Here is a 26,684-nt window from a genome sequence, read left to right as displayed (position 1 = left end):
CAGCGCGAGTGATACTGTGGATCGTGTTCGGTGCGCTGTGCCAATTGATGACTCGGGAGAGAAAGTCCGTATGTGTGGGATTGGCGTGACTCGTAGTCCTAATGCCTTGGTTTTGAATAGAGATGTAATGAAATAATCGAACTGGAACGGAGAAAACAAATGAACAGGAGAAACAGGGCAGATTGGAGGAACCATGAAGTAGGTACTTGAAAGTGCGAGGATGTGGCCTTAAGACTGATTTCTCCGAGAACGGACATAATCATCCTATTACAGAGGCACTAACAAATCCCCCCTCCCCCCCCTGACCAGGACTCTATGGGGGCCAGGATGGCTTCGGACAAAACCAATCAGACTTTCATCCAGCGCTAGCTTAGAACATCCCCAGGTAAGAGATGAAGAATGGCGTTTGGATGTTTAAATGGTTTCCGAGGAAAAGATTCTGGAATTCTTTCCCGTCGTATTCACGCGAGAATGCAGGCAGCGGGCGACATGCGTAAGATTCACCATCTGCCGCAGTTTCATGATTGATCCTTGCCTCGTCGAACACAAAGTTTACAAATCATCACCGTAAGCTCGACCCTGTTCATCCTAAGCTAAGCATTTATCCAGAGAGTTGATGTCCCTACAAACTCCAGCTCTTGAACCAGTTTAGGTCCCCTTCCATACCTTATCCCGTGGGACTCTCGAACAGCTCTCGGGAACCCTCGAACATACGACGTCAGTCAACGCTTGATCGTACGGAAGCAAAACACGGGTGTCAAAATCGGATGATGGGCTGGTGGCCCTTCCAACCTTGCTCTACACTGAATCACCACCAGGTTTCTGGGTACATCCAGAGCCTCACGAACGCAACCCTTCTATGGAAGGCTAAGGATCCCTATGAACATCTCCTCAAGCACTGCATTTCGCTGCTCTGCGCCCGCACCCTCTCTCTGTGCAGGGCTGAGGTCGAAAGTTCAGGATGGCATCTTCTTTGTCGGGGACATTGGCTGCGTCCTTTGCATCTTAGGTGTCATCATCCAGAGCTTGGCCGAATCTGCCATGGCCATCCTTGGTTGCAAGCTCGTCAGCACCCTGGGTTTAGGCCTCGGCCACGTTCTCGCTCCTGTCTTTGTCGCCGAGATCGCACCTGACGAACTACGCGGTGTCTGCTTCACCCTCACCAACACCATGATTGTCTCGGGCCAGTGGGGATGTGCCCTTGTAGCCTACGGAGGGTCTTTTATCGCCAGTGACTAGGGGTAGAGAATGCCTTTTCTATAACATAACCAGTGCCGTCTGCATATTTTCATAGTAAAAGTCTTCCTGCTGCAGCAGATCAAACCTTGGCTCTGCATGTAAGACCAGTAGCGAGTGCCATACTGAGGTTGCGTTGCAGGGCTCTAGTTATGCACTGACGAATATCCTGATAAAATAGAATCGAAACGAGATCTGGACAACTTTGACGACTTCGCAGTAAGCCGCCTTTTGTATTCCTTCTCGTTCAGTCGGCTTTATAATTTTGATGAGAACTGGGCAATTTGGACGGAGCTGGTTTCGCTATCGGTGGAGGAACTCTGATATTGAGGTACAACAAAGTCGATCCAAACCTCCGCATGTCGCTGTGCCAGCCTACTCAAAATTCCAGTTGGCAAGACATACACTAGCCTAGAGCATTGCCCGAGCCTTGAGACTTGTCATGTTGTTTGTGACGGCTAAAGTACCTTGGGCGCTACGAAATATATCGCCAACCCAAATGCGAACAAGCCAACAGGGTCCTGGCGCTTCAGTCAGAAGGAACGCAATGGTGGGGGCGCACGAATACTTCCGGAGGTCTAAGGACGAGTGGGCTCATTCAACTACGGCTAAACCGGGATCTTCATCAATTCATGACGCCCTTTCTACCAGATACGGATTGCTGCTTCCTGAGCAAGGCGGGGCTTCCTGATTTATCATGCTGGCTGAATCCTTCGAAATCCTTTCCAGTGAGGAGTGGCATGACATGCTTGTCATACATGAGCCGACAAGCGAAAGGATCAACATGCAGGAGAGAATCACCTTGCTGAGCGTTAGCTCGATACCTGTTAAGAGAATTTCACCAGGCCTCACTGGGATACAGATCACAATATCAGAACTAGCCATGTTGGAACACTGAAGAAAGAAACCAAAAGGGCAAAGCTTGGAGACGCCATTCAACAGACATACCTTTGAGCTTGTAGGTTGAGACTTTGTGGTATTTTCGTTATGCTGTGTTGGTTACCAGATTAGGTCAACACATTTCTCAGGTTCTATAGGGGCCACTTGTCCGATGAGGAGGATCCTAGCAGTTGGTATTCCGCATGTATACCCCCCCATCGAATCCTGCTTTCTGCCGAGTTTGCTGTTCATTGGTCTGCTTAGCGGTGTTTCATTGCGTTGAACGAAATCAAATCCCGTTGAACTCCGTCAAATAGATTGCACCATCAGCCTTGATGGTGTTGTGACACTGCGCATACGTTGAGCTCCAACATCGCCCGCATTCTGCCTGATATTTAGCCGCTCAGCTTGATTCGCCTATCAAGAGAGTCAACGAAGCCTCAACACACTCACCACTTCTCTCCGACCCAAAGCTACCCGGGTCCTCAGGCTCCGTTCTTACAACACTGGAAAGAGTTGACGGCCTTCAGCTGCGGCGACAAGTATCAGGTCTGGTTGTGATAGTAGAGAACGCTGCAATGGAAGTCTCCTGAAAACTATAAGAGGGCTGAAAGCTCGCCTCGACAATGAGCAACGTCCCCATCTCTTCATCAGCTCAGACCTTCACACGCAAAGATCACAATTATCCAACCTCAACCACACAGCCGCTCACAGCAACGCTTTCAAGATGAAATTCTCCGTCGCCACCCTCGCCCTCGTCTTCGGCCTTGTCGCCGCTGCGCCTGCCCCCGAGGCCAACAGCGCCAGCATCACCGAGGTTCTCGACGCTCTCGTTGCGCGTGATGTGGTCCAGCGCCGCGCCTGCAGCGGCGGTAAGCTATACGGTGTTGCAGAGCACTCCAAAAAGCTATGCTGACTCTTTGTAAGCCTCCATCTGCCAGAGCGGTTTCTGCCACTATGTCTTCTGCCCCGGTATGGGTGGGTGCTTCCTCCAGAAGACTAGCGAGAGGTGCTAGATCCTTAGTCCGAGTGAGGCCTCATCAATGGGATAGAATGACCCCAGTGCATGTGGAACTCATCAAACGGCCTGAAAGGATTGGATGGCACGAAGTACTGCTGGCGGGATCTGTGGGTACAGCACAAGGCCTCCCAAAACATGTGCCGGACAGTATCTTAATCGCAATCAAATTATACGCTTCACATGGATCATGATGTGCTGGCGGTTGAACTTTGATTTCGCATCATGCTGAGGGCTTGCCGGATACTACGATAGTACTAAGTTACCTCAGACCACAAACATGACAGGATGTTCGCTTCCCAGGAGGGGTGAATCACAATTCCTCCTACCAATCCGAGTCTCCTTTTCATCGACCCTCAGTACACGTAGATAAAATCCTCATTCTTCAGATCCGTCATATCGTGTAGCGCGTTATCCTCCTGCAAGGTCCTCTGCTGCCTCTGTTGCCCGTCCTCTTCGAGCTCGATATCGACAGCCTTGCTCCGCTCCATGTTACGGTTGCGCATCATTGACTCATCGACAATGACGGCATTCTTTCCGAGTTCCTCGCGGCGCTTAGCGTGACGCCTGTTCAGAAACATCAGATAGAATGGAATCGTGATGCCCAGAGCCGCAACGAGAACAAACATAATCAGGTTGGAGATGAGACCAGGACGGTACAAGGGCGCGTCACTCGGCTGGTAGATCAAGGGTCCTGTATCGGTCAGCATGCTATTTGGGTGATGGGCTTTTTCTGGGGCATTGCTCATACCAACGATATTGCCGGCGCACATGAAAGCGAACACCATGCCGCTTGTCGTCTTCTTCTTGGTGTCCCCCGCTGTGTTCTGCGCCTGCCACGAGTAGACGAGCGGCGTGATGGCCGCCATGCAGCTGACGAGATAATAGCCGAAGAGCAGCACGGCCTTCTGTTCGCGCGGCACCGTGAGCATGAGAACCGAGCCGATGATGGGCAAGACTGCAGTTCCGGCGATGACAAGCCCCTTGCGTTGAAAGCGTGTTGCAATCCAACCAGTACCCATGATGGCGATGATCTGGATGACCCCAAAGGGAATGTTGAACAGGATGGTCTGAAACTCGGTGTAGCCAAAGGAGCGAACAATCAGGTTGCCAAACGTTCCGATGCCGCCACTGGCGATGGAAATGGCCAATATCAATATGGACCAGCACCAAGTCTTGACGTCAAGGAGGGTTTCGATGGCATGGTCCCAGCGCCACTGGCGAGAGGCGACACCCATCTGGTTGGCACGCAGTCGTTCGACGGCGATGAGCTTTTCACTTTGCTTTAGATACTTGGTCTCCATCGGGGAATCGGGCATGAGTATGAGCACAATGACGGCCCACACAATGGTGAGAAGGCCACAGAAGAGGAAGATGACCTGATAGCGGTACAGGCTATCGCTCTTGATATGGCCGAGGCCGTAGGTCGCCAGACTCCCAATGATGAAGGTGAGACCATTCATGGCGCTCCAAGCTGACGTGACCTGCCGCGATCGTCAGTCTCGAGTGGACATATGTGCAAGGGCAGTCCTCTCACCATTGTCTGCTCCTGTCTCCTCCACCACATCTGCGTGACAGCAACGCAGCTCGGTGCAATCATGGCCTCAAAGGTGCCCAAACAGAACCTCATGCCGAGCAGACCGGCAAAGTTTGTGGGCGCTGCCATGATAGCCTGCGATACGCCCCAAAGGAACACGGCGCCGGCGATGACCTTTCCGTAGGGCAGCTTGACAAGGATGAAGGCCGCAGCAGGTTGCCACACGAGCTGGGCGAAATACAGGATACTGCTGAGCCAGGAGTACTGACGGCCGACGAGATTGGCATCTTCAATGATGCCAAAGATGGACACATAGCTGAGCGAGCTCTTGTCGAGCTGCTGGAAGAAGTAACTGCCGAGAAGAATGGGCAGAACACGCCAGTTGATGCGACGCAGCACGGCGCGTTCCTCTTCGTAGGTGTAGGAGATTTCACCATGGGCAGCGAGGAACTCGGCAGCCTTTTCGCGCAAGGCATTGGGGCCAGCCGGCGTCGGCGTGACAGAGTTGCTGGGCGTCGCTTCGTTGTTGGATGTAGCCATGTTGGTGAGTCTTTGAAAGCAACCTTGAAGCTGATGGTAGTTCCTTCTGCTGCTGATATTCGTCTCTATTCAGTCCTATCCAGCGTCTTTATTCTCTCATGGTCCGTCGAGATCGTCGAGATCGTCGCTTTGCACTGTCATGCTTCCCCGCAAAGAGACGTTACCAGCGATGCTTGACTTGAGTCAACTGCCATAGAACGTCACACGGCATGCGCAAGCATCTCAGCGGCACTGGCTTTTAGCCGTACCACAACCCCGGACTCGGAAGTGCGGCATGCCTGGCGGCTCACACATAGCAGTGGCCGGGGTAACGAGCTTGTCTCTGACGAAGTGTAGGAGAACGACATGGCGTCTCAACGCGAATGAGCCGCAGGATCGACTCCACGAGACTAAATACCGTAGACAGCTGGTCATTGGGGGAAAAACATGCCCGAAGGAGAAATGTTCGGTCCAAGATGGGGACGAGATGAGTGGGAACGCTATTCAAGATGTGAGGATCCTCTCTGAGTAGACGACCGACAGCGGAAAGGTCTGGGACTGAGTGGGCGCTACATCGGGGCATTTTCAACGGCCCTGTTGGCTGGAACTGGCGTCCGCAGTGACTATGACAGCGGCAGAAAGGCTAAGCTCGTAAGAGGCCCAGCGGCCCACACAAGTGCCCCACCTGATGCCACTCTGTGGGGGAGGGGTTGAGGGGGAAGGGGCAAGGGGGAAGGGGGAAGGAAACAGGGAGAAGGAGGGGTCATGAAAGTGTTGCACCTTCTGCCTGATTTCGGCTGCTGGGAGAAAGCCCGCCGAAGGCTTCTGCTAGCTCTGTCCACCATTGGCCATGATGGCATTGTTTCGGTGGCGGGGGCCGAGCTCTGTACTGGATTGACGCTCCAGGAGCTGGTCACTTCATCGGAGAGGGAAGGAATAACTTGAGCGATCCTGCTGCTGCTACTTCCTGCTAGCCTTCTGTTGGACTGACAGGACACTAATCAATCCCAACAGTTCCGAACAGCCTTCATCGCCTCTGTCCACGTACGTTACCACCGACCCGACACCATGTCTGACGGAAGGAAAAAGTACGCCGTCGTCGGCACCGGTGGCCGCTCTGGCTTCTTCTACTCTGCCATCGCCAAGGACTACAGCGCAACATCCTGCATCGTTGCCCTCTGCGATACCAACCAGACGCGCATGAACTATGCAAACGCCAGGCTCGCCTCTCTCGGTCATGGCGAGGTGCCGACCTTCCTCGCCGCCGACTTTGACAAGATGATTCAGGAGACCAAGCCCGACGAGGTCATCGTCACGACCATGGACCGCACCCACAACAAGTACATCGTGCGAGCGATGGAGCTCGGCTGCAACGTCATCACCGAGAAGCCCATGACCATCGACGCCCCTAGGTGTCGCGAGATCTTCTCCGCCGTCGAGCGCACCAAGCAAAACGTCCGCGTCACGTTCAACTACCGCTACGCCCCGCACAACACCAAGATTTTCGAAATCATCCGATCGGGTGCCATTGGCAAGGTGACGAGCGTCCACTTTGAGTGGATGCTGAACACGAGCCACGGCGCCGACTACTTCCGCCGCTGGCACCGCGACAAGCGCAACAGCGGCGGCCTCCTCGTCCACAAGTCGACCCACCACTTCGACCTCGTCAACTTCTGGCTGCAGTCCCGTCCCCAGACCGTCTACGCCACTGGCGACCTCGCCTTTTACGGCCGCGAGAACGCAGAGGCCCGCGGCGTCACCGAGTTCTACACACGCACACACGGCAGCGACGTCGCCAAGAAGGACCCCTTTGCCCTGCATCTCGAGAACAGCGAGGCCCTGAAGGGCATGTACCTGGACGCCGAGCACGAGGACGCCTACTACCGCGACCAGAGCGTATTCGGCGACGGCATCAGCATCGAGGACACGATGAACGTCCTCGTCAAGTACCGCAGCGGCGCGAGTCTGACCTACTCCTTGACGGCCTACGCCCCATGGGAGGGCTTCCGTGTCAACTTCAACGGCACTGGCGGCAGGCTCGAGGTGGAGGTTGTCGAGAACAGCTACGTCAACTCTGGTGGTGACCAGGCCGACGAGGGGTCGCTCGAGAAGAGATCCATCGTGCTGAGAAAACTGTTCGAGAAGCCCCAGGAGATTGAGCTCGGTGAGAGTGTTGGTGCCCACGGTGGTGGCGACACGGTGCTGCTGAACGACCTCTTCGGCGAGCCCGTGTCGGACGAATACATGCGGGCTGCAAGTCACGTTGACGGCGCCGCGTCTATCCTGACGGGCATTGCGGCGAACCGCTCCATCGCGACAGGGCAGGTCGTTAATGTCGATGACATCCTGCAGGTGCCGGAGAAATAGGGGAGGGTTGGCCACAAATGATACACCACGTTAGAATATAGACACACGTTTGACTTGCATGGCTGGATGATTATATATGACTGCTTGAATTCCCTGGACTGCTTGAATTAGAGAGTGTGAAAATTAGATCATAATGCCCCGTTACTGATAATCCCCTGCATCGCTACCCCAAAGCCTTTGCGAAGCCAGCATCACCAATGTAATCGGCGAAATCCCGCCCGCGCTGCCGTGCCGCCAGCCTCTGGCCCTGCGATATCTTGCCCTTCTCCAGGTACTCTATGTAGGCGCAGAGCACAATGTACGTCGCGTGGGGGTTCTTGGAGAAGTCCCACTCATCCGTGACGGCCTCTTTGAAGCTGCCGTCGTAGGCCTTGGAAAACCACTCGCTTCGGAGGAGGACGGATCGATCGGCTTCGAAACTGATGCCGTCCTTGGACGTTATTCTGACCATCCTGCCGTCTGATGAGTATTTTGGTTTATATGGTGTTTCGCTTGTTTGAATAGGAAGGGGGGGTCCTACTTGGGGGACGTGAGGCGAGCACGGAGTGTATTTGCCCTTGGGGATGAACCAGAGTGCCAACAAGTCAGAGCTGGGTAGGAATGGAGGACATATTTATAGTCTCACGATACAATATGCTCAATCGAGGTCTACCGTATAAACATGTACATGGCATCGAGTGGAATTCTTCGGGCACGCTGACTGCACTTTGAGTGACAACCATCGCGTCCAAAGACCTAGTCGGGACCAGGGTCGCGCCGAAGCCCGGGGCTCATGCACTTCAGACCTGCGCATTGGCCGCAAGTATACCCGAAAGTGCACTTTCGGGCAGCCTCACTGCGTGCTTACCTGCAGGCTGGTCAGGCAGTGACGCAAACATATCTACATTACCTCACTCCGCACGGGTTCATTGCATGTTGAGAAAAACGATGACGGGATCACTGGCTCACCTGCCATTAATAAGGTGGACAGAAAGACGATTACTGACGTGCTCTACCTCAAAGATCTGCCGCCACCAAGAAAACCGAGCAGAGCTGCTGAGACGCGATGTAGCGGTGCACGGGATATCTAATAGGTTACAGCCGCCACCGTCGAGCACGGCCATTGAATCTCTTGCGACTGCTTGGGGGGGGGGGGCTACCTAAGTAGGTGCGAAAAAGCAAAAACTGTCCCCGAGGCCGGGATTCGAACCCGGATCCCTCCCCTCCCCCCGGAAGGGCCCGCTTCAGCGCAACTGGCGTCCACGGTCGTCAAGGTTGGAATGCTGAACCAATTACACCACCTCGGGTTTGAAGGCGGCTGCACTCGTTCTGGGCTGGGCGGGCCGTGACGTGCGTTGATAGAAGATATGCACCGTTGAATGCGTTCCGTTGGCGATTTCGAGCAGGACACGGAATGCTGCCTGTCGGCCTAAGAATTCCGACGTGTAGTATACTAGACCCCTGTGAAGTGCTTTCTCATTGTTTGCTTCCTCTGTAAGAGGAAAATCAGCGCAAAGGATGCAGCTGCAATGATTTCGAGTCAGCCATGGCTGTTGAATCCATCCGTGGAAAAAGCAAAGTTGAGCATATATTAAAAAGGCTGCCGATTGGATCGAACCCCCGCCCACCGAATGAACAGAGATTCATTTGACGTTACGGTGTCATGCCACTAGACCACACGGAGTGATCTTTGTTGACGTGTAGGTAACTGATTTGTGGGTTGTGGGAGGCCTGGCGGCGGGAAGTACTGCAGGAGCACAGTCGAAGGCAGGAGCAGGCATTGTGTCAGAGCGTTGGTTAGAGCAGAGTGAAGAGGTCTTCCACACGTGGTGCGCAACAGGTAGAAGATAGGTCGGGGGTCGTAATACATCTGAATTCTGGCCCTCCGCAGCTTGAAGGGCCCTCCGCAGCCTATATATATATACGTGTCTCGTAGCCCTAACCTCTGGCCGACCCCTGCTTGGCGGCTCCGCAGGGAACCCGCAGGGTCCCCTGACACATTGGCAGGAGTGGTTGTCGGTAGGAGCGATCGTCAGCTCAAGGGACAGTTGGTAGATATCTAGGTAGGCAAAATGTCACCATTTGTTGATAGTAAGTTACCTTCTCCGGCATTATTGTAATATTGGTTTCTGTTCTGGTTGTTCCGGCCGCCATACCCATTCCTGTTGTAGGAGTCGTTCCTGTTGAAGGAGTTATGTCTACTGTCGGGCTGGTTATCATACTTGTGTCCATTCTGACCACGTCCTCGGCGAGGATCGGCCTCGCGGCGGTCGTCGTCACGCCTCCGCTGGTCTGGGCGGTATCCGTAGCAGGATGAGTGAATGGGAAAACGAGTGAATGAGACCGACTGAAAAGAGGAACGAAGGAAGGAACGTAATGCAAAGATGTGTCTGCCCTAATGCCCATACCTACCAACTCTTCTATGCCCATCCCTATCACCAACTTCATTACCATCTCCGTCACCGATTCCGCTATCACAGTCACCATCACAACATCTTTCAAGACAACGAGCTCTCCGCTACCACAGTCACCATCGCGATACCATTCAAGTCACTGAGCCCGCTCTTTCACGAACAATAAGTCTTACAGCATTCCTGACTCTAAGCCGAGCCCGCTCCTTCACAAACGATACTCGACGATACTCAAACTACACTCACAACTCTGAGCCAAGCAATATCCCAGCCATGTCGAGACCCCACTCACCGGCGAAGTTGACTCTCAACGCTGAGGAGATGCGAGAGTACGCCCTGGTGGCAAAGCAGTGCGCCGAGAACACAGCAGCCAGGAGGTAAGCAGGAAAGGGAGATTAGCTCTAATCTTGTAACTCTGCACACTCGGAACTCAAGGGAACTCTAAGGAAAAAGAAAAGAAAAATCGTGTGATATCGATGAAATAGAGGCGGGATGTCTTTGCGAGGGGGTAAGCTATACTCTACTATATACTGCGTCTCCGATGGCGATTCGGCTTCGCTCGACCCATAGGTAACCCAAAAACCTATGTGGGTAGTGTAGTTGGGTAGCTGGGGCTTTGGGTTCTTACGCTAAGTCTCTGGGTACCCACTGGGTCAAAATCTTTGAGTATTCCCAAGTCTACGGTAGCATTTATGAGGTGGTTGAAAAGATTCAATCGGTTTGGGAGAGCTCTCTTAGCATATAGACACAGCAGTAAGAACCTGGGTACTTGAAGACCTTCGTCGGTGATCATCTTGGCCAAACTTCATTCGTGTGGGAAGCCCGACCGTTGCTCCTATATTCGCCCTCCCAGCTGTCATCAGTTATACAAGTCAACACAACTGACCCCCCCAGGCAGTTGGAGTCATCGTCTAGAGGCCTCTGATTCATCGTAGAGTATAATAACACAAGAATCGCTCTGATTCTGTGCCGCAGATTGGCCTCGTACTTCCTCACCAGCATACTAAAGCGTGCCGCATCTGCCAAGTATCAAAAGTCCCCAACGCTTGACTTTGAACACGACAAGCCAGAACACCACAACCAGCTTGACACGAAACAACACATCCATCAACCAAGCAACAGTAGAAACACCGACTCAGTCCCTAGGCAACCGCGCCGCCTCCCGAGCCCACCTCCTCCGCACCGCAGCCCCCGTCGTGCCATTCGAAGCCCCCGCCCCAACACTCGCAACCACAAACTCCACCGCCTCAGCCACGTACGCCGCGTTGCCGAAGTAGCTCAGATGGACAGGGATGCTGTCGCCGCCGGCGCAGAAGCGGTCGTTTGTGTCGCAGAACGAGAGCGTCTTGGCCGGCACGTCGCCGCACTGCGTCATGTCGCGCGTCTGGAAGATCTGTTCACCACGTCGGTCAGCAGCAGCTCCGCTCATCATGTTATTCGAAAAGGCCACGGGCTCGGGGGTGGAATGGGCAGACGTACACCTGCATCTTGACTCGTGCCGCGGTTCGAGGGCAGGCCCGGCACGAAAGTCGGGTCTCCGGCCAGAATGACCGCCGCAACTGCAACGCTATCAGCACAGTTGACTACACAACCAAAGCATCTCGATCTTGAAGATCGCAAGGGTAGGGTCGGCCACGTACTGCTCGCCCCCACAGCGGAAGCCTGCGCCGCACTAGGCGTGAAGCCGTTGAGGCTTGACCCGCACAGCGTGTCGAGCGCGACATGGGCGCCCTGCGAGTAGCCCATGACGACGAGTCTCGTCTGCGGACAGGCGGCGGTTTGCTGTGTCAGGAGGTCCGTCATGGAGACGACGCCGGCGGCGACAGAGGGCGGGTACGGGTTCAGCTGGGCCGGGTAGTCGAGGGGCGTGACGACTGCGCCGGGGATCTGCTGCGCGGCTGCTGATGAGATGCTCCCCATGAGGCCGACGCCGGGCTGTTCTGTCGAGCCGCGGGCCACGATGATGTTGACCGGCGCGCAGGCTTGTTGGGCCAGGGCTTGGGGGAGGGCGAGGGCTAGAGCCCATGGGGTCAACAATGTACGCATTGTCGGCCGAGGCGTTTTCCAAATGCCGGTTGATACTTGAAGCTGCTTCGAAACTGGATCCTGATATGAACCGGCTTGGACACTGATGGCATCTAATGTTGGGGGCTCTACAGCCTTTTATCTCTTCAAGTGCCCCTTGACAATGCTGCATCACGGCGACGATGGGCGACAACAGGACACATCGTATCGCTAGACCGCCTCGCGGTTGCCCCTTGCGCCCCCTCTCTCTCGCTCGCCAACTCACCCTGCAGCCATGCTTGCGAGAACTGATACTGAACAGGCTTGCCTTTCTATGGCCTGAATTGCTGTGCAGTGGTAGATGCATCCCGCAACTTCTTCCCCTTTAGGCTTGGGCTGATGGATCCCGCCTAGCAGCGAAACCTCCACCGGATTACGCCCCTTTGAGCGCTCACCGAACCCAGAGCTCAATCTAAGAAAAGCCGAGGCACGGCGCGTGTGACGGGGCCGCTCAGCGCATCGAAAGACTCCGGCTGTGTTCGTTCATTCCTTCCGTCCATTGTTTCATTACGTCTATATTAGCAGGGCCAATCGCATTCACTTGTTTCGGATGTAATGTTGAGGCGAAACGCCACCCATGAGGATCTTCTCTTCATCGCCAAATTCGTCCCATGTTGCGACAGCATCTGGACAAGCAGCGCCAGCGTTCTATGTTTCCAACTTCCACACCCTCCTGCCCCCGAAATATGTCTCCTTCATCTGAGCCTTCAGTAGGCTCTCAGCTTTCCACTCCATGTCAACAACGACAAAATCGGCCATCTTGCCCACCTCCAAGCTTCCTGTCCTCTCCTCAGCGAACACACTGGCCGCCGCGCCCTTGGTGCCAGCCACGATCGCCTCGCACACGCCTAGTCGGAAGTTCTCGTTCACCGTCACCTCATACTCGGGTTCCCTCGCTGATCGCCTCGTCGATGCCACGTACACGTTCTGTAGCGGCGCCCACGGCGCCGTCGGGCTGTCACTTCCCAGGGCCATCAACGCGCCCGCATCTGCCATCTCTCGATACGCAAAGGCCCTCTTGCACCGCTCCGAGCCGATGAGGCGCGGCCATGCCCGCAGGATGGCCGGGTCGGCGTGGACAGGCTGGATGGACGCTGTCAAGTTGAGGTCACCCAGCCGCTTGGCGTCCTCCGGCGATGCAAGCTCAAGATGCTCGATACGGTGACGCCGACCAGGCGTAGTATGCTTCTCGAGAACGTCGACGGCCATCTTGATGGCACCGTCGCCGATCGCGTGCAGAGCAATCTGCAGACCTGCAGCGTCTGCTTGCGCGACGATGGGCTCAAGGTCGGCTTGGGCCCAGATCGGCGGCGGGGAATCTGCGGGTGCATAGGGTTCGGAGAGGTAGGCGGTGCATGCGTCGATGATGCCGTCGCACACAATCTTGATGCCGGCAATGCGAAGGTCTGGGGAGGTAGAGGCGTTCAGCTGGCTGTGCAGCTCAATAGCGCGGCGAACCTGAGCGTGTCGGGCCTCGGCGTCGTCGGAGGGCTTGATGAGCCAATAAGCGGCGATACGCATAGGGAGGTCGGGCTTGGCGGCGCGCAGGGCGACGAGGGCATCCCAGGCCGGCTCGTCCATGGCCATCTCGACAAGGCCGGTGTAGCCGGACGCGTTGTAGGTCTCGACTGCAGCGAGGATGGCCTCCTGACGCTCGGCAATGGGGGAAACCTTGGCTTGGTGAGGCCAGACGATGGACAGGACGGCACCTTCGCTGAGCACACCGTTGGGCTTGCCATGGGCATCGCGATGGATGGTGCCGCCGGCGGGATCGGGCATGTTGGCGACACCAAGCTCTTCGAGGCCTGCGCTGTTGCACCATGTGGAGTGCAAGTCCTTGGTGTCGATGAAGATGGGGCGCGGGTCAATGTCGTCGAGCATGGAGGCATTAGTGCCATCCGGGGTCATCGAGTGCATCCAGCCCTTGCAGAGTATACGAGGAACCTCAGGATTCGCCTCGGCATAGGTCTTGATGGCGGTGCGAATGTCTTCGAAAGACTTGCAGTGATCAAGGGAAACTTTGCGCAGAGACTGGCCAAGGAGGAGTAGGTGCATGTGACCGTCGACGAAACTGGGGAGGATAGTTTGTTGGGCGAGATCGGTGGTCGTCATGTCAGAGGTGCCCCGGACGGCCGCGACCTCCTCGCGCGTGCCTATGGCTCTGATGAGGCCATCCTGCACAAGCATGCTGTCGGCGAAGACGGGCTCGCCGGCGAGACCCGGGGTTGACTTGGCGAGGATGCGGCCATTGACGAAGAGGGCCGAGGGGGGGTTGTCAACCGACATGGTCGCTGTTGTGGCTGTTTTGGTGATGGAGATGGACGTCGGGGGGGACGATAGACGAAGAGAGGGGGACCTTGGGCGGAGGTCTGTCTCGATGACGATTTGGCGAGGCTTGAAGGAGGAGAAGGGAGAAGATGAAAGTAGTAAGGTGAGAGCACGAGACAGAAGAAAACGTTGACGATCAGTCAGTCCTGCCTCCAGCTCGGCCGAGGCAACATGGCATCAGATCAGGTCACGTCAGGCAGGTCCATTGAGGGGCACCGTCTCTGAGCGCGCCCTGGTCGCATCTCAGGGCGTGCGAAATGTGGGCAGTGAAAACACGTCGGGGAAGGTCGAGCCTGCCCCGCAATGGTGCCCCCTCCTCCTTCGTCTCGACCTTCCACAGCGGCATCCTCCAGCGGTCTCTCAGTGGTTCCCTTACCTGCATTTACCTGCATTTCGACTGTGGACGGCGCTGCCCAGCACCTAAAAAGACCTAAAAAGACCTAAAAAGGGGTCCACGGGAACCCCCACTACCGCCATGCCTTAGTGTCCCATGCACGCTGCCACCTATCAGCATTCGACTCTGACTCGCTATCAGGTTCTGTTCTGCACATCAACGTTAGGGATTCGATCTGATAAGCTCGTGCTGGCTATCATTCCACAGATAGCTTGTGATGTCAGAGGGATCGGACACATGGGGTAGTGCGGTGTTGGGGCCGCCATAAGCGCATAAGCATGCAGTGTTCCACCGAGGCCGTACCTTGTGCCTTTCATTCACGTGCCTCCATCCTGCACCTGGTCATAATGTCACTGGCGGCGAGAGGGGTAGCACATAATCAGTTTTGAGGACCAAGTTGGAGATGCTCGGCTCGAGATTTGGCAAAGGTAGCATCTGGATATGCGCCTATTGGTATGAAAAGGACATGACGCCAGATGTGCGATCCAGAGCACTTCCAAGTCGGCCATTCTCGGACACGGGACAATCATCTTGTTCCTCCCAATAGACCCATCACATCACTCCCTCAAGTACCGTATCTTCTCCTGTCCCTCTACAATTTCTCTCACTGGTTCCTCGCCCGGGATATCCACATCCTTCACTCGCTCAAAAGGCACCACCCCCTTGTTCCTCGCCTGATTCTCGTCAAACGTGCCGTACATGTCAACACTGTCCTGCAAACCCGCATTTTTCGGCCTCGATATGAGACAAAGCACCGTGTACAGCACAGCAGCCTCTGCGAAACCGAAAAGATAATTGCCGAGGAAGTACTTTTGCAGGCCGTCTGACACGGTGACGCTCTGGTTGACATTGGCCACCATGCCCGGCATGGCAGGCACGAAGCAGATGACCCACGCGGCGAGCGCACGCCAGTGAATGCCCCATGTGTACCAATAACTTCCGTCGCGTGAGCCTGTGTAGAGCTGGCTGAGCTCGACGCGCTGCCGGCGGACGACGAAGTAGTCGACGATCATGATGCCCGTCAGGGGTCCAAGGAAGACGGAAAAAGAAGCTGCGACGGCGACGAAGACGGAGGCTGTGTTGTAGAACTCCCAGGGCTGCACGGCCCAGGACAGCAGCGCGCATAGGAGGGCCCCGCGCTTGATGGTCAGGAACTTGGGGAAGAGACCGGCGAGGTCCATGCCCGCAGCAAACGAGTTGCCCATGATGTTCTCAGCGATCTGACCGATCACGAAACCCAGCGAACAGAAGAACGCTGCGGCGCGGGCGCCAGGCGAGTAGTCGTCGATGAGCCATTGCAGGATGACTGATAGTGGGTTCCAGAAAGGCTGCTCAAGGCCTCAAATAGACATGGACGCCGAGGCTGTGATGATGGCAAAAATGGGGACAATCATTCCCGGGACCAGCAGAGAAAAGGCCATGCCAGGGACTTGAAGGCCCTGCCGGCGGGCGAAACGGGTGAAATCGCTTTGGTTGACGATGCCGGCAGAGATGACGCCAAGATTGCTGATAATACCATAGACCCAGGCCCAGCCAGTGGAGAGGACGCCAGGCTGGCGAGCGCCCGACACGAAAAGGGGTCCAGTGCCACCGTTAACGCCGGCCCAGATGGTGATAGCCAGCATGACGATAAGGACGATCACGTTCGCAGTGATGACATAGGGCTTCGAATTTTCAGGGCGGATGAGCTGGAATTATGAGCATCACGCTTGATCATCAGGGTCGGAGATTGGCCTACCAAGAAAGGCACCGAGATGAGGTGGAACAGCAGAAACCCGATAAAGTCACGAGTGACCATGTTGGCGCTCGCTGCAAATGTGTTCTCCATGTTCAGAAAGCTTGAGCTCCAGCTGCTGATCATAGCTGAGACGCAAAGACCACCGAGCCATGCCTGCGACCCGTACCATACGATGAACAGCATGATTCGCATGGCTTGCGTAATGTAAGCCCCGCGCATGCCGAGGATCATGCGCTGGTGAACGGCGAAGCCAATGTGCCATTCTCCGCCAATCCATCCATTGCCAATGATGAGGGCAACCATGAGTATGCGAGCGATAACCATGAGGCCAATCGTCTGAGGCACAGTCAGACCCAGGGACAAGAGTGAGGCGGCACCCGTCCAGGCTGAAATGCATAGGCTGCGACAGTCAGTCTGGATGCCCACGCGAGAGAAAGACGTAGAGTGAGAACTCGCTTTGCGATAGAACCCCAACCTAGGTAGGCCCAGATTCCCCAGTTGCGGCGGCTTGGGGGAAGAGGCGCAATGTCGGGATTGATCCATTTATCTGTCTCGTAGCCATGCTCGTGGTCATCGGCGACACGGATCTTCTCGACAATGTTCTTCCACATGACAGCGGTCTTTGGTCTCTGCGTGTTTGACTTCCGGGGTTGCGCAGTCTAGTCAGGTTCGAGCGGGAAGAGGCACGAAAGACGTGGGCAGAGTTTGCTGGGCTGTAACACTCTGAAAAGGAGGGGGCTCGGCGTAGCCACCTACGATGATGGCATGCAGCTGTAGATCGACTCAACTCGATACCACGGGAGGGGTTACCGGTAGCCTTATATGAGGAGGCTATAGCAATGCGTTGCCAGAGGGTCATGGGGGTTCCCAGGGTAGCAATTCGATATACCGAATTCATTGGCTGGAGCATGTCTATCGCGCAGGATGGTAAGGGTGTGCTTGGCAGAGTTTGACTCGTTTAGGCTCCCCGCAAAAGCACCAGCAATCCGGGGTGGTGAGGATGGTCAGTTGCTGTCGAAACCCTGCTGATGAGTAGCAACCAGATAGCCTAAAGAGAAGACTGGGAAAAGATCAGCGAGCCGCAAGTAACGGGATCGATAGAGCTGCTGAAGATACCATGTCCGATCATGGCTGGACGACCGTGGCCAGTGGAGGCGGAGGCCAGTGGGCCAATGTTCCGCATGGCTGGGGTGATCCTGCAAACTGATGATGGCTTATCGTTTGGCTGGACTGAATCTTCCCCTAAATCGCTTGCGGCACAACAAGCGGGTGGATTGTGGGGATCCTTGATCCCTTGCCTCTTTTTCCTTCTGAGATGGCTCGAGGTGCTCGAAGAGTAAAATCGATTCTGGAAAATGGCTTCACCCTACCTGAATGGAGTGCGATGGAGCTAAGATAGCATAGATAGTGACGTATCGTCTTAGAAGGATGCATGCTCGGCGTTCAGGCGCGGAACTACGTACCGATGTCGGGGTCTGTCGGATCCAATGCTCGGGGCCGGACACTGACGACGAAAAGCAAACCCCACCATACCTTGCCTGGGTGCCACCTGCCCGTCCGCTATGCTGCCCCTCATTTGCAAATGGCAGTGCAGGTGGAAAGGTGGAATCAGGGCAGGCACCACAAATATCGGAATCCAAAGCTTGTCAACAGCTCTGGCTTCGGATACTGATGCAAAGCTGCATCATTTCTTAGTCAAGTCACCAGCATCAGTGTGCATCCTACCAGCCATTTCTTCTTACGCTGCCCTTTCAGCCTGCTCACTCTACAGCCGCCAGCTTGTGCATTATTCGCGCTTGGACATGAGGTTGTTGACGTGTGTTCAATGACCACTACTGCGCACGCGATTCTTTTTCTCACAATATCACTCTCTCCCTCTGCGCCATTCCATCATGACTTTCAAGTCAGTAGGACCCCTGGTAGTTGGTGTTGATGTAGGCGGTACGTACAAAGCCCACCGTCTTGTTGCAAGTCATCGAGTTCCAGGGGATCGATTGCCCCGACTACCTGGTCGAGTGCCTGCTGATTGCCACATCACTAAAACGTCCAGGCACTAATACCGACTCGGTCCTCCTCGATCTTTCCCGAGCAGGCACCTCTGCTGTCCTTTCATCTCATAAGTCTCCCACGACGACGGACGTTACGGAGGGTGTCGAAGCTACACTTACGACGCTACTCTCCAAATCTATCGCCTCAGGAGAGGACGCTGGATCGCCCCCTGACCCGGCCTCAATTTCCGCTCTAGCAATCGGTACCACACACTTTCTGAACGCCATTATCCAGCGCGACGCTTCTCTCCTCTCCCAGGTCGCTGTCATTCGCCTCGGTTCCCACGGTTTCGTCAAGGGCGCCCTGCCCTTTGCCGACTGGCCCAAATCTCTTCGAGGCATCATTGAGGGCTACTCTGCCATCGTTCCAGGCGGCGTGAACATCGATGGAAGGCTCATTGCTCCTCTCGACGAGAAGGCTCTTCGCCTGGAGGCTCGCAAAATCCATGAGCTCAAGTTGCGGAACGTAGTTGTTGTCGGGATGGGGTCCCCAATGGATACAACCTACCATCAAGAGTCTGAAGCCCGCACTATCATCCTGTCAGAGCTCGAGAGGTTGGACACGGACTATGCAAAGTCTACAAACATTGTCCTCTCCAACAGTGTCGCCGGTTCGGGGCTCTTGGCTCGCGAGAACGCCTCTGTTCTGAACGCGTCTATTCTGACATTTGCTCGCCGTACGGTGTATTCTTTCATCCGTGCCATGAGAAAAGTGGGATTGCAGTGTCCCCTTTACCTGACATCGAATGCCGGTCACCTGCTGCCATTTAGTGAAGCCGTCAGCTTTCCCATTCGGGTTTTCTCTTCCGGCCCTACCAACTCCATGCGGGGAGCGGCATTTCTCGCGCGGGAAGAGCTTGCTGCCATAGCAGGTGACAAGGGTTGCGTTGTTGTGGATGTTGGGGGGACCACCAGCGATGTGGGTGCGCTGTTGCCCAACGGGTACCCGCGACTGAGCAAGACGTACACCGAACTAGCTGGCGTCAAGATTAACCTTGATATGCCCTCAGTCGAGAGCATTGGTCTTGGTGGTGGCTCAATCATTCGAGAGGTTCGAACCGCGACTTCACCGGTAACAGTCACCGTTGGTCCCGACAGCGTTGGTCACGCCCTTACGTCGGAAGCCATGTGTTTTGGAGGCTCGGTTCCAACAGCTACTGATATTGCCATCGCTTCATCGCCAGATGAGCTGCTCATAGGTGATCCAGCCCTCGTCAAGCTCGACTCCACTGTCGTCGCATGCGGCGCCGATCGCATGAAGAACATGCTTGAAGCCCTCATAGATCGGATCAAGCTCTCACCTGAAGACTGTACAGTTGTCCTAGTTGGGGGCGGAGCCATTTTGTGCCCTCCAACCCTGAAGGGAGTTAACCACATCATACGTTCTGAGCATGCTGGGGTCGCCAACGCCATAGGTGCCGCCCTGGCTAAGATTTATGGAACTGCAGAGGCCATGGTAGATGCCGATGACCTGATCGCAGGAATCGCTTGTGTAATGGACAAGGCAGTCGCAAATGCAACAGCCAAGGGTGGTGTCTCTCGCGATGTCACTGTCCTCAATGAAGAGGTGGAATGGGTGCCGTACGTCGACAACAAGAAGCTCGTGCGGATCGAAGTCGCCTGTTCAGCAGATCACGCCCGAGTTTATGCGGAGATGGTTCAGTCACCTTCCAAGGAAGACGTTCCTCTCGATTTCATGGATTACGGACCCTCGCCCAAGCGCAAAAAGGCGTCCACTACCGACGACACATATGACGGTCCAGACTTGGCCACGTATCAACCGACGATCACCCCCCAGGGCGAGTGGGTTTTGTCGCCTACAGATCTCAAGTTCATCGAAATTGGCTGCTACATTCTTGGCTGTGGCGGCGGAGGATCCCCGTACGCATCATACTTACACCTCATGGAAATTCTCCGCGAGGGCGAACGAATTGTCATCACTCGTACCGAAGACCTGCAGGATGATGCTGTTCTGCCTCCAGTAGCTGCTATTGGCACTCCAGCTGTGGGCCAGGAGCGGATTGCGTCTGATGCCGTCTTCCATGCTCTCCAGAGGTTGAGCAAGGAGCAGGGTAACGTCGAGTTTACACATCTGCTAGCAACTGAGATTGGAGGTATGAATGGCCTAGGCACCCTACTATGGGGTTCAAAGAGGTACTGCGGCATACCGATTGTTGATGGAGATCTCATGGGTAAGATCCCTCTTCTCTAATGAATGCGCCGAGTTGACAGTGCGTAGGTCGCGCCTATCCTAACTTTGAGATGGTCTCCCAATACGTCAATTCGGAGTCTGTCAATGAGCTGCTACCTGTGGCGATTTGCAGCGGCGACGGCCAAGACGCCATTGTGCCGGCCGGGCAAGCAGATGAGACGGCCGCGGGTAAAGAGATCCGCAAGGTATGCGCTGACTTTGGTTTCGCTGCCGGGGCCGCGGGCACGCCACTGTCCGGGGCCAGAATGCGCCGTGACGGCATACCGAATACCTTTTCCCTTGCGTGGCGCCTTGGAAGGGTCGTACGACGCGCGCAGGTCGAGTCCCGTATGGGGACTGTCACGGACGCGCTTGTTGCGGAGGCTGGTGGCGCGCGGTCCGCGAGGCGCGTATTTACGGGTAAAATCCGTGGTGTCGAGACGAGAATTACAGAGACAGGCCACTCGCTTGGTGAAGTCGTGATCGAAGGTCTCGGAGAGGACGAAGTCGAGAGTGAGGCTGAACGGGCTCGGGAAGGCGAGGGATGGAAGGAGGTGCGGGTGCCATTCATGAACGAGAATCTGGCTGTAATAGCCAAGGGGACCGATGGCGCGGAGACGATGCTAGCCACAGTGCCCGATCTGATCATGGTGCTTGATGTCTCAACTGGTGAAGCGATTGGGGTACAAGAGTATAGGTACGGAGTCAAGGTCGTGGTCATGCTCATGGCACCGCACCCAATCTGGGCAAGAAAGAGGGGACTCGAGGTGGCGGGGCCAAAGGCATTCAACCTGCCGTATGAGTATACTTCAGATCTGGAGTACGCAAAGCCAGCGAGCGTCATCGACGAGTTCCGCCAGAAGTGAGGGCGGCGTCGGATCTACAGATTTCTAGACATGCGCAGGATATTGATAGTCGGTCAACTGGAACTAGGCTCAGATTTCAAACAACAAAGCTGCTTGCGAGACGCACAATCGAACATGGAAGACTAGTCAGCATGAGGATATAACACCGAACGCCAGCCACCTCCGGAACGAATACCATCAAACGCCGTTCCTACCATCTCGAACGCTCAGATGGGAAGACACTCGCCAGGCCACTTCTGTGCCAGCACCATCCAGTTCCAATCCTCTCCCGCGTCTCTCGCTCTCCATACTCGCTCTTCCACAAATCTCCTCGTCCTTTCGACAGTCACGGTCCTTCTGTGTGCAGCGATGGAAGCCAAGACCTCCCCGACAGCCCGCCTGTCTTCTTCTCCGCGCATCTCGCACGCCGCAAGGAAGACGGGCCAGAGAAGAAGCTTCGTCTCAGCAGCTGGCGCGCCAGATGCGTAGAGGAGCACGTCATGCGCGCCGTGGAGAGCCGCGGCGTCTGCTTCAGCTTCGGTTCCCGTTTCGGAGGCTGCGGGCTGGGATGCGTCGTCGTTCCTGATGCTGCTGCTAGGGGGGTGCTGCAGACGGTGGAGGTAGAGGAGGGCTGCGGAGCGATAGGATGCGGCCTGGACACGGAATTTGCGGGTCGTCAGGAAGGGGGTGTTGTCTGTGATGGGTGGAGACCAGGCTGTCAGGCGTTGGTAGAGGGACGCGGCTCGGAGTTGAATCGAGGTGGACTCGGGGGAGGGGTTGAAGAAGGGCGTTATGGCGGATGGTCGTTTGACGTCTGAACAAACTGAATCGGAGGACCTCGGGCTGGTGGCTGTGGCGTAGGAGGTATCCTGAGACGATGGGGATATGGATGCGGCTGTATTCTCATGCACGGCTTGATCTGTGGCTGATGAATGACTTGGTTGGAGAATCTGCTCGCGCATATCCTCTGCGAGGATGCAGAGCTCCTCGAGCAAAGGCATGAGCGTGGCTGTGTAGCCGAGAAGACGGTCTGCTTTTGCGCAGTCGTTCGTCTCGAGCCAGATGCAGGTTGGCACGCGAGGGCGTCGGAGATGGACGAGGGAAACGACAAGGTCTTGACGAGCAAGGGCACGCAGAAGATAGCGACTGACGAAGGAAATTTCGCCGCCTATCGAGGTGTGGTGGGATATGAGGGAGGAGACGTTACCCAGAACCGTCGGTATGGTGGCGTGGTGGCCCGGCTGTGCGAGCGTGACGAGCTGTCCTCGTGGTGAGTACATGGCAATATGGCAATATTTGATACGCATGTGTGAATGGGGAATCGCAATGCTACGGTAGCTTACCTCCATGGCACATAGACCTAGAAGCAGAAAGAGGGCTTCCTCGAAGTAAAAGCTCGACGCCTTCATGCTCCGAAGGTTGGCCAGGATCCTTGCCCTTCGATTCAGAACGGGCAGCAAGGATCCCGCCCTGTCGCCGACTTGATACGCATAACCAATGGCCGACAAAGTGTCTGCCACCCGTACTGGGTCGCGCTGGAGTATCAGCAATGCGTTGGCGTTCATCTCACTGACGAATTCTTGTCCGATGAGAAGCTCGGAAGGGTGCCCTTTGAAAGTTAGCCATGACTCGATTTGAATGCCTCACAACTCTGCAGGCCGCATGAAATATGAAACAGTTCGTTATAACCAGAGACGTACGGTTAAAGTAGAGTTCAATGTTGATCTCATCAGAAGCCGGAACGGCCCCGGGGGGTATGAGCGATAGAAACCCCAATTTATCAAGGGCTGGTAATGACATTGCAGCGTTTCCGTTTCGCATCAGCTCTTCACCTGCGGCCGCCTTGTTCGACCCTAAGACTGTGGCCGGCCCCGTTGGCGTTCTGACGTTCCGTGCCGAAGGTGCGGCTAAGGTGCCTGTTGACGGCACAGGCTTTGCATACCCCTGACAGGCATGCCGTCTCCGCGCACACGTCCCGCAAGACGGCCGGAGCTCGTCGCATTTGACCTTCGCGCGGCGGCAATCGAGGCAACCGTTGCGCGATCGCCGCGTAGGCGGCATCGCAGGTGGTGGCATCTCAGGGCATATCCGGCCGATGGGGAAAATGTTAAGTACAGCGACGCTCCGCAGCTCGTTTAATGTACGTTCCGGGTCGGCGTCGTGCTTGCAGCTGTGGGTATTGAGTCTTGGAAGTAGGAGGGTCAGGCAGCAGGAGTTTTGCGGTCGGGCGAACATTCGGGGTCAAATACCGACGCCGAGTCTAGCGAGAGGGCACTGAGCCATCCGACAGATCGTTTCCTTGATCCTATTTTTTGGTCGACCGGCTCAGGGGTTCCACGTGCCCCTCAATTCATCAGATCTGGCCTGGGCCGCCCTAGTTTCCCAATTCCCCCTCTTCCATCGCATGCACATCCCTGCCAGTGTACCGGCCGGATTTACCGGTTGTGACCGATACTGACCGACTGTGAATCACTGACCGAATCACTGACCGAAGGCAACCTTCAGCCAAGGCTCCTAAGAACCACAAGCTACATTTTCTGTTGGCGGTCAAAGAGCATCCACGAAGTTCGTGCGTACTCTTATTCTCTTGACAGGGACACATCATTCAGAACAACCAAAACTTCGGACCTGAGTCGCACGATGCCGCGCGTTCGGTATAATGTTGCCACTACCCTCGATGGCTTCATCGCCTCGCCGGATGGCTCAACTACATGGATTCTTGACGACCCATCCATTGACTTCACCGCCCTTTACAATGAATTTTCATGTCTCGTCATGGGCCGCAAGACATACGAAGTAATGCTTCATCACGGCGAGACATCCGGTGCCAACATTCTTGCCGGTCACCATGTCATCGTCATAAGCAAGACATTGAAGCAAGAAGATTATCCCGACATTGAAATCGTCAGAGATGGCTACATAGATATGGTCAGAAACCTCAAGTCTGGCCAGGGCAAAGATATCTGGCTGATGGGCGGTAGCCGTCTTGCCAGTGAGTTCCTCGCAGCTGGGCTGCTGGACGCTGTTGAGACAGCTGTCATGCCAGCCATTATCGGCAGAGGCATCAAGATGATATCGCAGGAGACTGAAAATGAAGACTTTTGGAAGATAGATATCTGCCTAAGGTACCTAAGGTAAGTACCGCAAGGTACCTATGGCAAGGCAGGTACACACACACACACAAGTTTATTACGCCTGGTGGCCTAGAGCCAATAAGGCACTATTTGCTATTGTACACGGTCGCTTCCTCTAGTCTGTCCGAATCTCCCAAGCCCATAATAGGTCATCTTTCCGCTCTTGCTTTCTCGTCTTCTGTCTTGCCGCCGGTTTCTCGTGGGGTTTAGATTGTATTGGCAAGCTGCTTGAAGGCTATTCTTCAAGTGTTCAGAGTCCTATCTACGGCGACTGAAGCGGCGCTTACTGTTGTTGACACGAGGTGTGGGTGTTAGGTTCGGTTAGTAGAAGAAGGGGGGTTTTGGTGTGTTAGGCCCCCGCAAGGGATCACACGTTCTCCAGTCGGCCCGTGGCCTTCGCAAAGCGTATCGTAGCTCGGACTGCTTTCATGTCCGGCTTCCAATCATCACCATCTGATGTCGTCTTACCTCCCAAATGGAAGGAGATGTTGTCTCTTTGTGTGCCAGGGCGCATGAGTGTCTCGGCTCGTTGTGTTGCCCATCGTGTGCATCGGAGGAGAAAGTGCTCCACCGTCTCTCTCGCTTGTCCGCATGCGCATTGGGCTGAAGCTACTGCCCTGATTCGGAAAAGTGAGGCGTTCAGTCTCGCCATGCCTGTCCTGAGCTGGGCCAGCATGCTCGCCTCCATCCAGGAAAGGTTATCATATAGTTCTCGAGTGTGCTTGCCGGGTAGTGCTATGTCGACTTCCTTCGAGAGTTTTCCAACATTATCTGGTAGTCGTCTTTCCACACGTAGTTTGCGCCTTGCAGCGTTGAGGGTGGTGGATCGCATCTTTGGGAACTGTTTTTCAGGCAAGGCGCCATCTCGGCTGGCCTTGCGTGCTTCTCCTTTCGCTTTCTTCAGGAGGTCGTCGTCGAGATGGCTCGGAAGCCACACGACTGAGATGGTGTTCCCGGTTTCTCGCAGTCGGGTGATCGCCTCGTAGATGCAGCGAACGTACTCTTGTCCAGACTGTTGTTGGGGGTTTCGAAGTGTCAGCACCGCGGCTTTGTTGCTTGTCAGTAGCGTCACGGTCTGCCCCCTCAGCTGCGGCAGAAATCGCAACGCGTATGCTGCCGCTACCAGTTCTCCGGAAAATGGGTTCTGATCGGTCCTCATGCCGTGGGTGAAGGAAAACGTCTCGAGCCTCGTCCCTGGCCCCTTGACGGTTCCACCGACGCCGACCACCTCGTTTCGTGCCGAGCTGCTCACAGCGATGCGCACCGTGGCTTCCTCATCGACCCGCGTCAGTGTTGCATCCTCGTCGTTCCATTCAGTGACGGTCTGCACTCTTTCCATCCACGGCGGCAGTGTGAATGGGTTGATTGTTTCCAGGTCCTCCATTGGAATTTCGTTGAGCGAAGTTGCCAGTTGGAAAAATGGTGAGCGGTGGAAGCGCCTGAACTTCTTTATGCGAGAGGTCAGTTTTCGAAGCGGGTTGGTCTCAGGCAGTGCGTGGAGATCTGTCCATAGCTTGATGGCCCTTCTCGTGAATCGCTCTGGTGCACTGGCGATGTGAGCCTCCGCTTCTGCTACGCTTGTGGCTATCGTGACGAACGCTCCAATAATTGCCTGCGCTCCGACCTTTTGGACGCGATAGATTGCTGCTGCCGTCCGGTCTTTGCATCGGTGCCTCCAGACGTTAGAGGCATAGTCCACCACTGGGGCCACGGTGGCCGTGAATAGCTGCCGTGCTGTCGCCGGGGTCAATCCTCTCAGTCGTTTCAGCTCCATCGCAGCCTCTAGTCCCTTGGTCGCCACTCTTGCAATGTGTTCCCTGTATCTGAGTCCAATGTCCATGATCACGCCGAGGATCTTGACATGCTGTTTGGGTTTGACTGTTTGGCCCTTGATAGTGAAAGGTTCCGAATCGGACCTTTTGGCCCATCGGGTGAAGTGGATGACCGCCGTCTTGTCCGCTTCGAAAGTCGCCCCGCTTCTCTGCTCCCAGTCCAG

At 55.4% G+C, this 26,684-nt stretch overlaps 11 protein-coding genes and 1 non-coding gene across 12 annotated transcripts; 5 read left to right on the top strand and 7 right to left on the bottom strand.

The window, feature by feature from the left end:
• Positions 1–471: 471 nt before the first annotated feature.
• VDAG_03627 (uncharacterized protein) lies at positions 472–1,239 on the top strand (the record flags this gene model as incomplete). The annotated part of the gene is made up of 2 exons (XM_009653711.1): positions 472–493; positions 956–1,239. The coding sequence occupies 2 exons, from the start codon at positions 472–474 to the stop codon at positions 1,237–1,239; spliced, it is 306 nt and encodes a 101-aa protein (XP_009652006.1).
• Positions 1,240–3,489: 2,250 nt separating this feature from the next.
• VDAG_03626 (allantoate permease) lies at positions 3,490–5,210 on the bottom strand (the record flags this gene model as incomplete). Its single annotated transcript, XM_009653710.1, has 3 exons — positions 3,490–3,827; positions 3,885–4,617; positions 4,671–5,210. The coding sequence occupies 3 exons, from the start codon at positions 5,208–5,210 to the stop codon at positions 3,490–3,492; spliced, it is 1,611 nt and encodes a 536-aa protein (XP_009652005.1).
• A 1,047-nt stretch (positions 5,211–6,257) lies between these two features.
• On the top strand, positions 6,258–7,556 carry VDAG_03625 (NAD-binding Rossmann fold oxidoreductase family protein; the record flags this gene model as incomplete). The annotated part of the gene is made up of 1 exon (XM_009653709.1): positions 6,258–7,556. One exon carries the CDS (start codon positions 6,258–6,260, stop codon positions 7,554–7,556), a length of 1,299 nt encoding a protein of 432 aa, XP_009652004.1.
• Positions 7,557–7,617: 61 nt separating this feature from the next.
• On the bottom strand, positions 7,618–8,007 carry VDAG_03624 (uncharacterized protein; the record flags this gene model as incomplete). Its single annotated transcript, XM_009653708.1, has 1 exon — positions 7,618–8,007. The coding sequence occupies one exon, from the start codon at positions 8,005–8,007 to the stop codon at positions 7,720–7,722; it is 288 nt and encodes a 95-aa protein (XP_009652003.1). The 3' UTR covers positions 7,618–7,719.
• A 717-nt stretch (positions 8,008–8,724) lies between these two features.
• Positions 8,725–8,842, bottom strand: VDAG_20119. The gene has a single exon. It is a non-coding gene; the product is annotated as a tRNA-Val (tRNA).
• Positions 8,843–9,607: 765 nt separating this feature from the next.
• Positions 9,608–10,327, top strand: VDAG_03623 (uncharacterized protein; the record flags this gene model as incomplete). The annotated part of the gene is made up of 2 exons (XM_009653707.1): positions 9,608–9,626; positions 10,047–10,327. The coding sequence occupies 2 exons, from the start codon at positions 9,608–9,610 to the stop codon at positions 10,325–10,327; spliced, it is 300 nt and encodes a 99-aa protein (XP_009652002.1).
• A 754-nt stretch (positions 10,328–11,081) lies between these two features.
• VDAG_03622 (Axe2) lies at positions 11,082–11,992 on the bottom strand (the record flags this gene model as incomplete). Its single annotated transcript, XM_009653706.1, has 3 exons — positions 11,082–11,339; positions 11,426–11,505; positions 11,587–11,992. The coding sequence occupies 3 exons, from the start codon at positions 11,990–11,992 to the stop codon at positions 11,082–11,084; spliced, it is 744 nt and encodes a 247-aa protein (XP_009652001.1).
• Positions 11,993–12,658: 666 nt separating this feature from the next.
• Positions 12,659–14,296, bottom strand: VDAG_03621 (amidohydrolase family protein; the record flags this gene model as incomplete). The annotated part of the gene is made up of 1 exon (XM_009653705.1): positions 12,659–14,296. The coding sequence occupies one exon, from the start codon at positions 14,294–14,296 to the stop codon at positions 12,659–12,661; it is 1,638 nt and encodes a 545-aa protein (XP_009652000.1).
• Positions 14,297–15,248: 952 nt separating this feature from the next.
• Positions 15,249–17,081, bottom strand: VDAG_03620 (thiamine transporter; the record flags this gene model as incomplete). The annotated part of the gene is made up of 4 exons (XM_009653704.1): positions 15,249–16,060; positions 16,121–16,420; positions 16,471–16,856; positions 16,946–17,081. 4 exons carry the CDS (start codon positions 17,079–17,081, stop codon positions 15,290–15,292), a joined length of 1,593 nt encoding a protein of 530 aa, XP_009651999.1. The 3' UTR covers positions 15,249–15,289.
• A 1,281-nt stretch (positions 17,082–18,362) lies between these two features.
• Positions 18,363–21,575, top strand: VDAG_03619 (hydantoinase; the record flags this gene model as incomplete). The annotated part of the gene is made up of 3 exons (XM_009653703.1): positions 18,363–18,411; positions 18,521–20,632; positions 20,758–21,575. The coding sequence occupies 3 exons, from the start codon at positions 18,363–18,365 to the stop codon at positions 21,573–21,575; spliced, it is 2,979 nt and encodes a 992-aa protein (XP_009651998.1).
• Positions 21,576–22,085: 510 nt separating this feature from the next.
• Positions 22,086–23,630, bottom strand: VDAG_03618 (uncharacterized protein; the record flags this gene model as incomplete). The annotated part of the gene is made up of 4 exons (XM_009653702.1): positions 22,086–22,117; positions 22,168–22,813; positions 22,898–23,163; positions 23,255–23,630. The coding sequence occupies 4 exons, from the start codon at positions 23,628–23,630 to the stop codon at positions 22,086–22,088; spliced, it is 1,320 nt and encodes a 439-aa protein (XP_009651997.1).
• Positions 23,631–24,194: 564 nt separating this feature from the next.
• Positions 24,195–24,692, top strand: VDAG_03617 (riboflavin biosynthesis protein RibD C-terminal domain-containing protein; the record flags this gene model as incomplete). Its single annotated transcript, XM_009653701.1, has 1 exon — positions 24,195–24,692. The coding sequence occupies one exon, from the start codon at positions 24,195–24,197 to the stop codon at positions 24,690–24,692; it is 498 nt and encodes a 165-aa protein (XP_009651996.1).
• Between the last annotated feature and the right edge of the window lie 1,992 nt (positions 24,693–26,684).

Source organism: Verticillium dahliae, genomic scaffold (genome assembly GCF_000150675.1).
Source record: "Verticillium dahliae VdLs.17 supercont1.6 genomic scaffold, whole genome shotgun sequence".
In the NCBI taxonomy this organism is placed as follows: domain Eukaryota; kingdom Fungi; phylum Ascomycota; class Sordariomycetes; order Glomerellales; family Plectosphaerellaceae; genus Verticillium; species Verticillium dahliae.
This window is presented reverse-complemented; position numbering and strand designations above follow the sequence as displayed.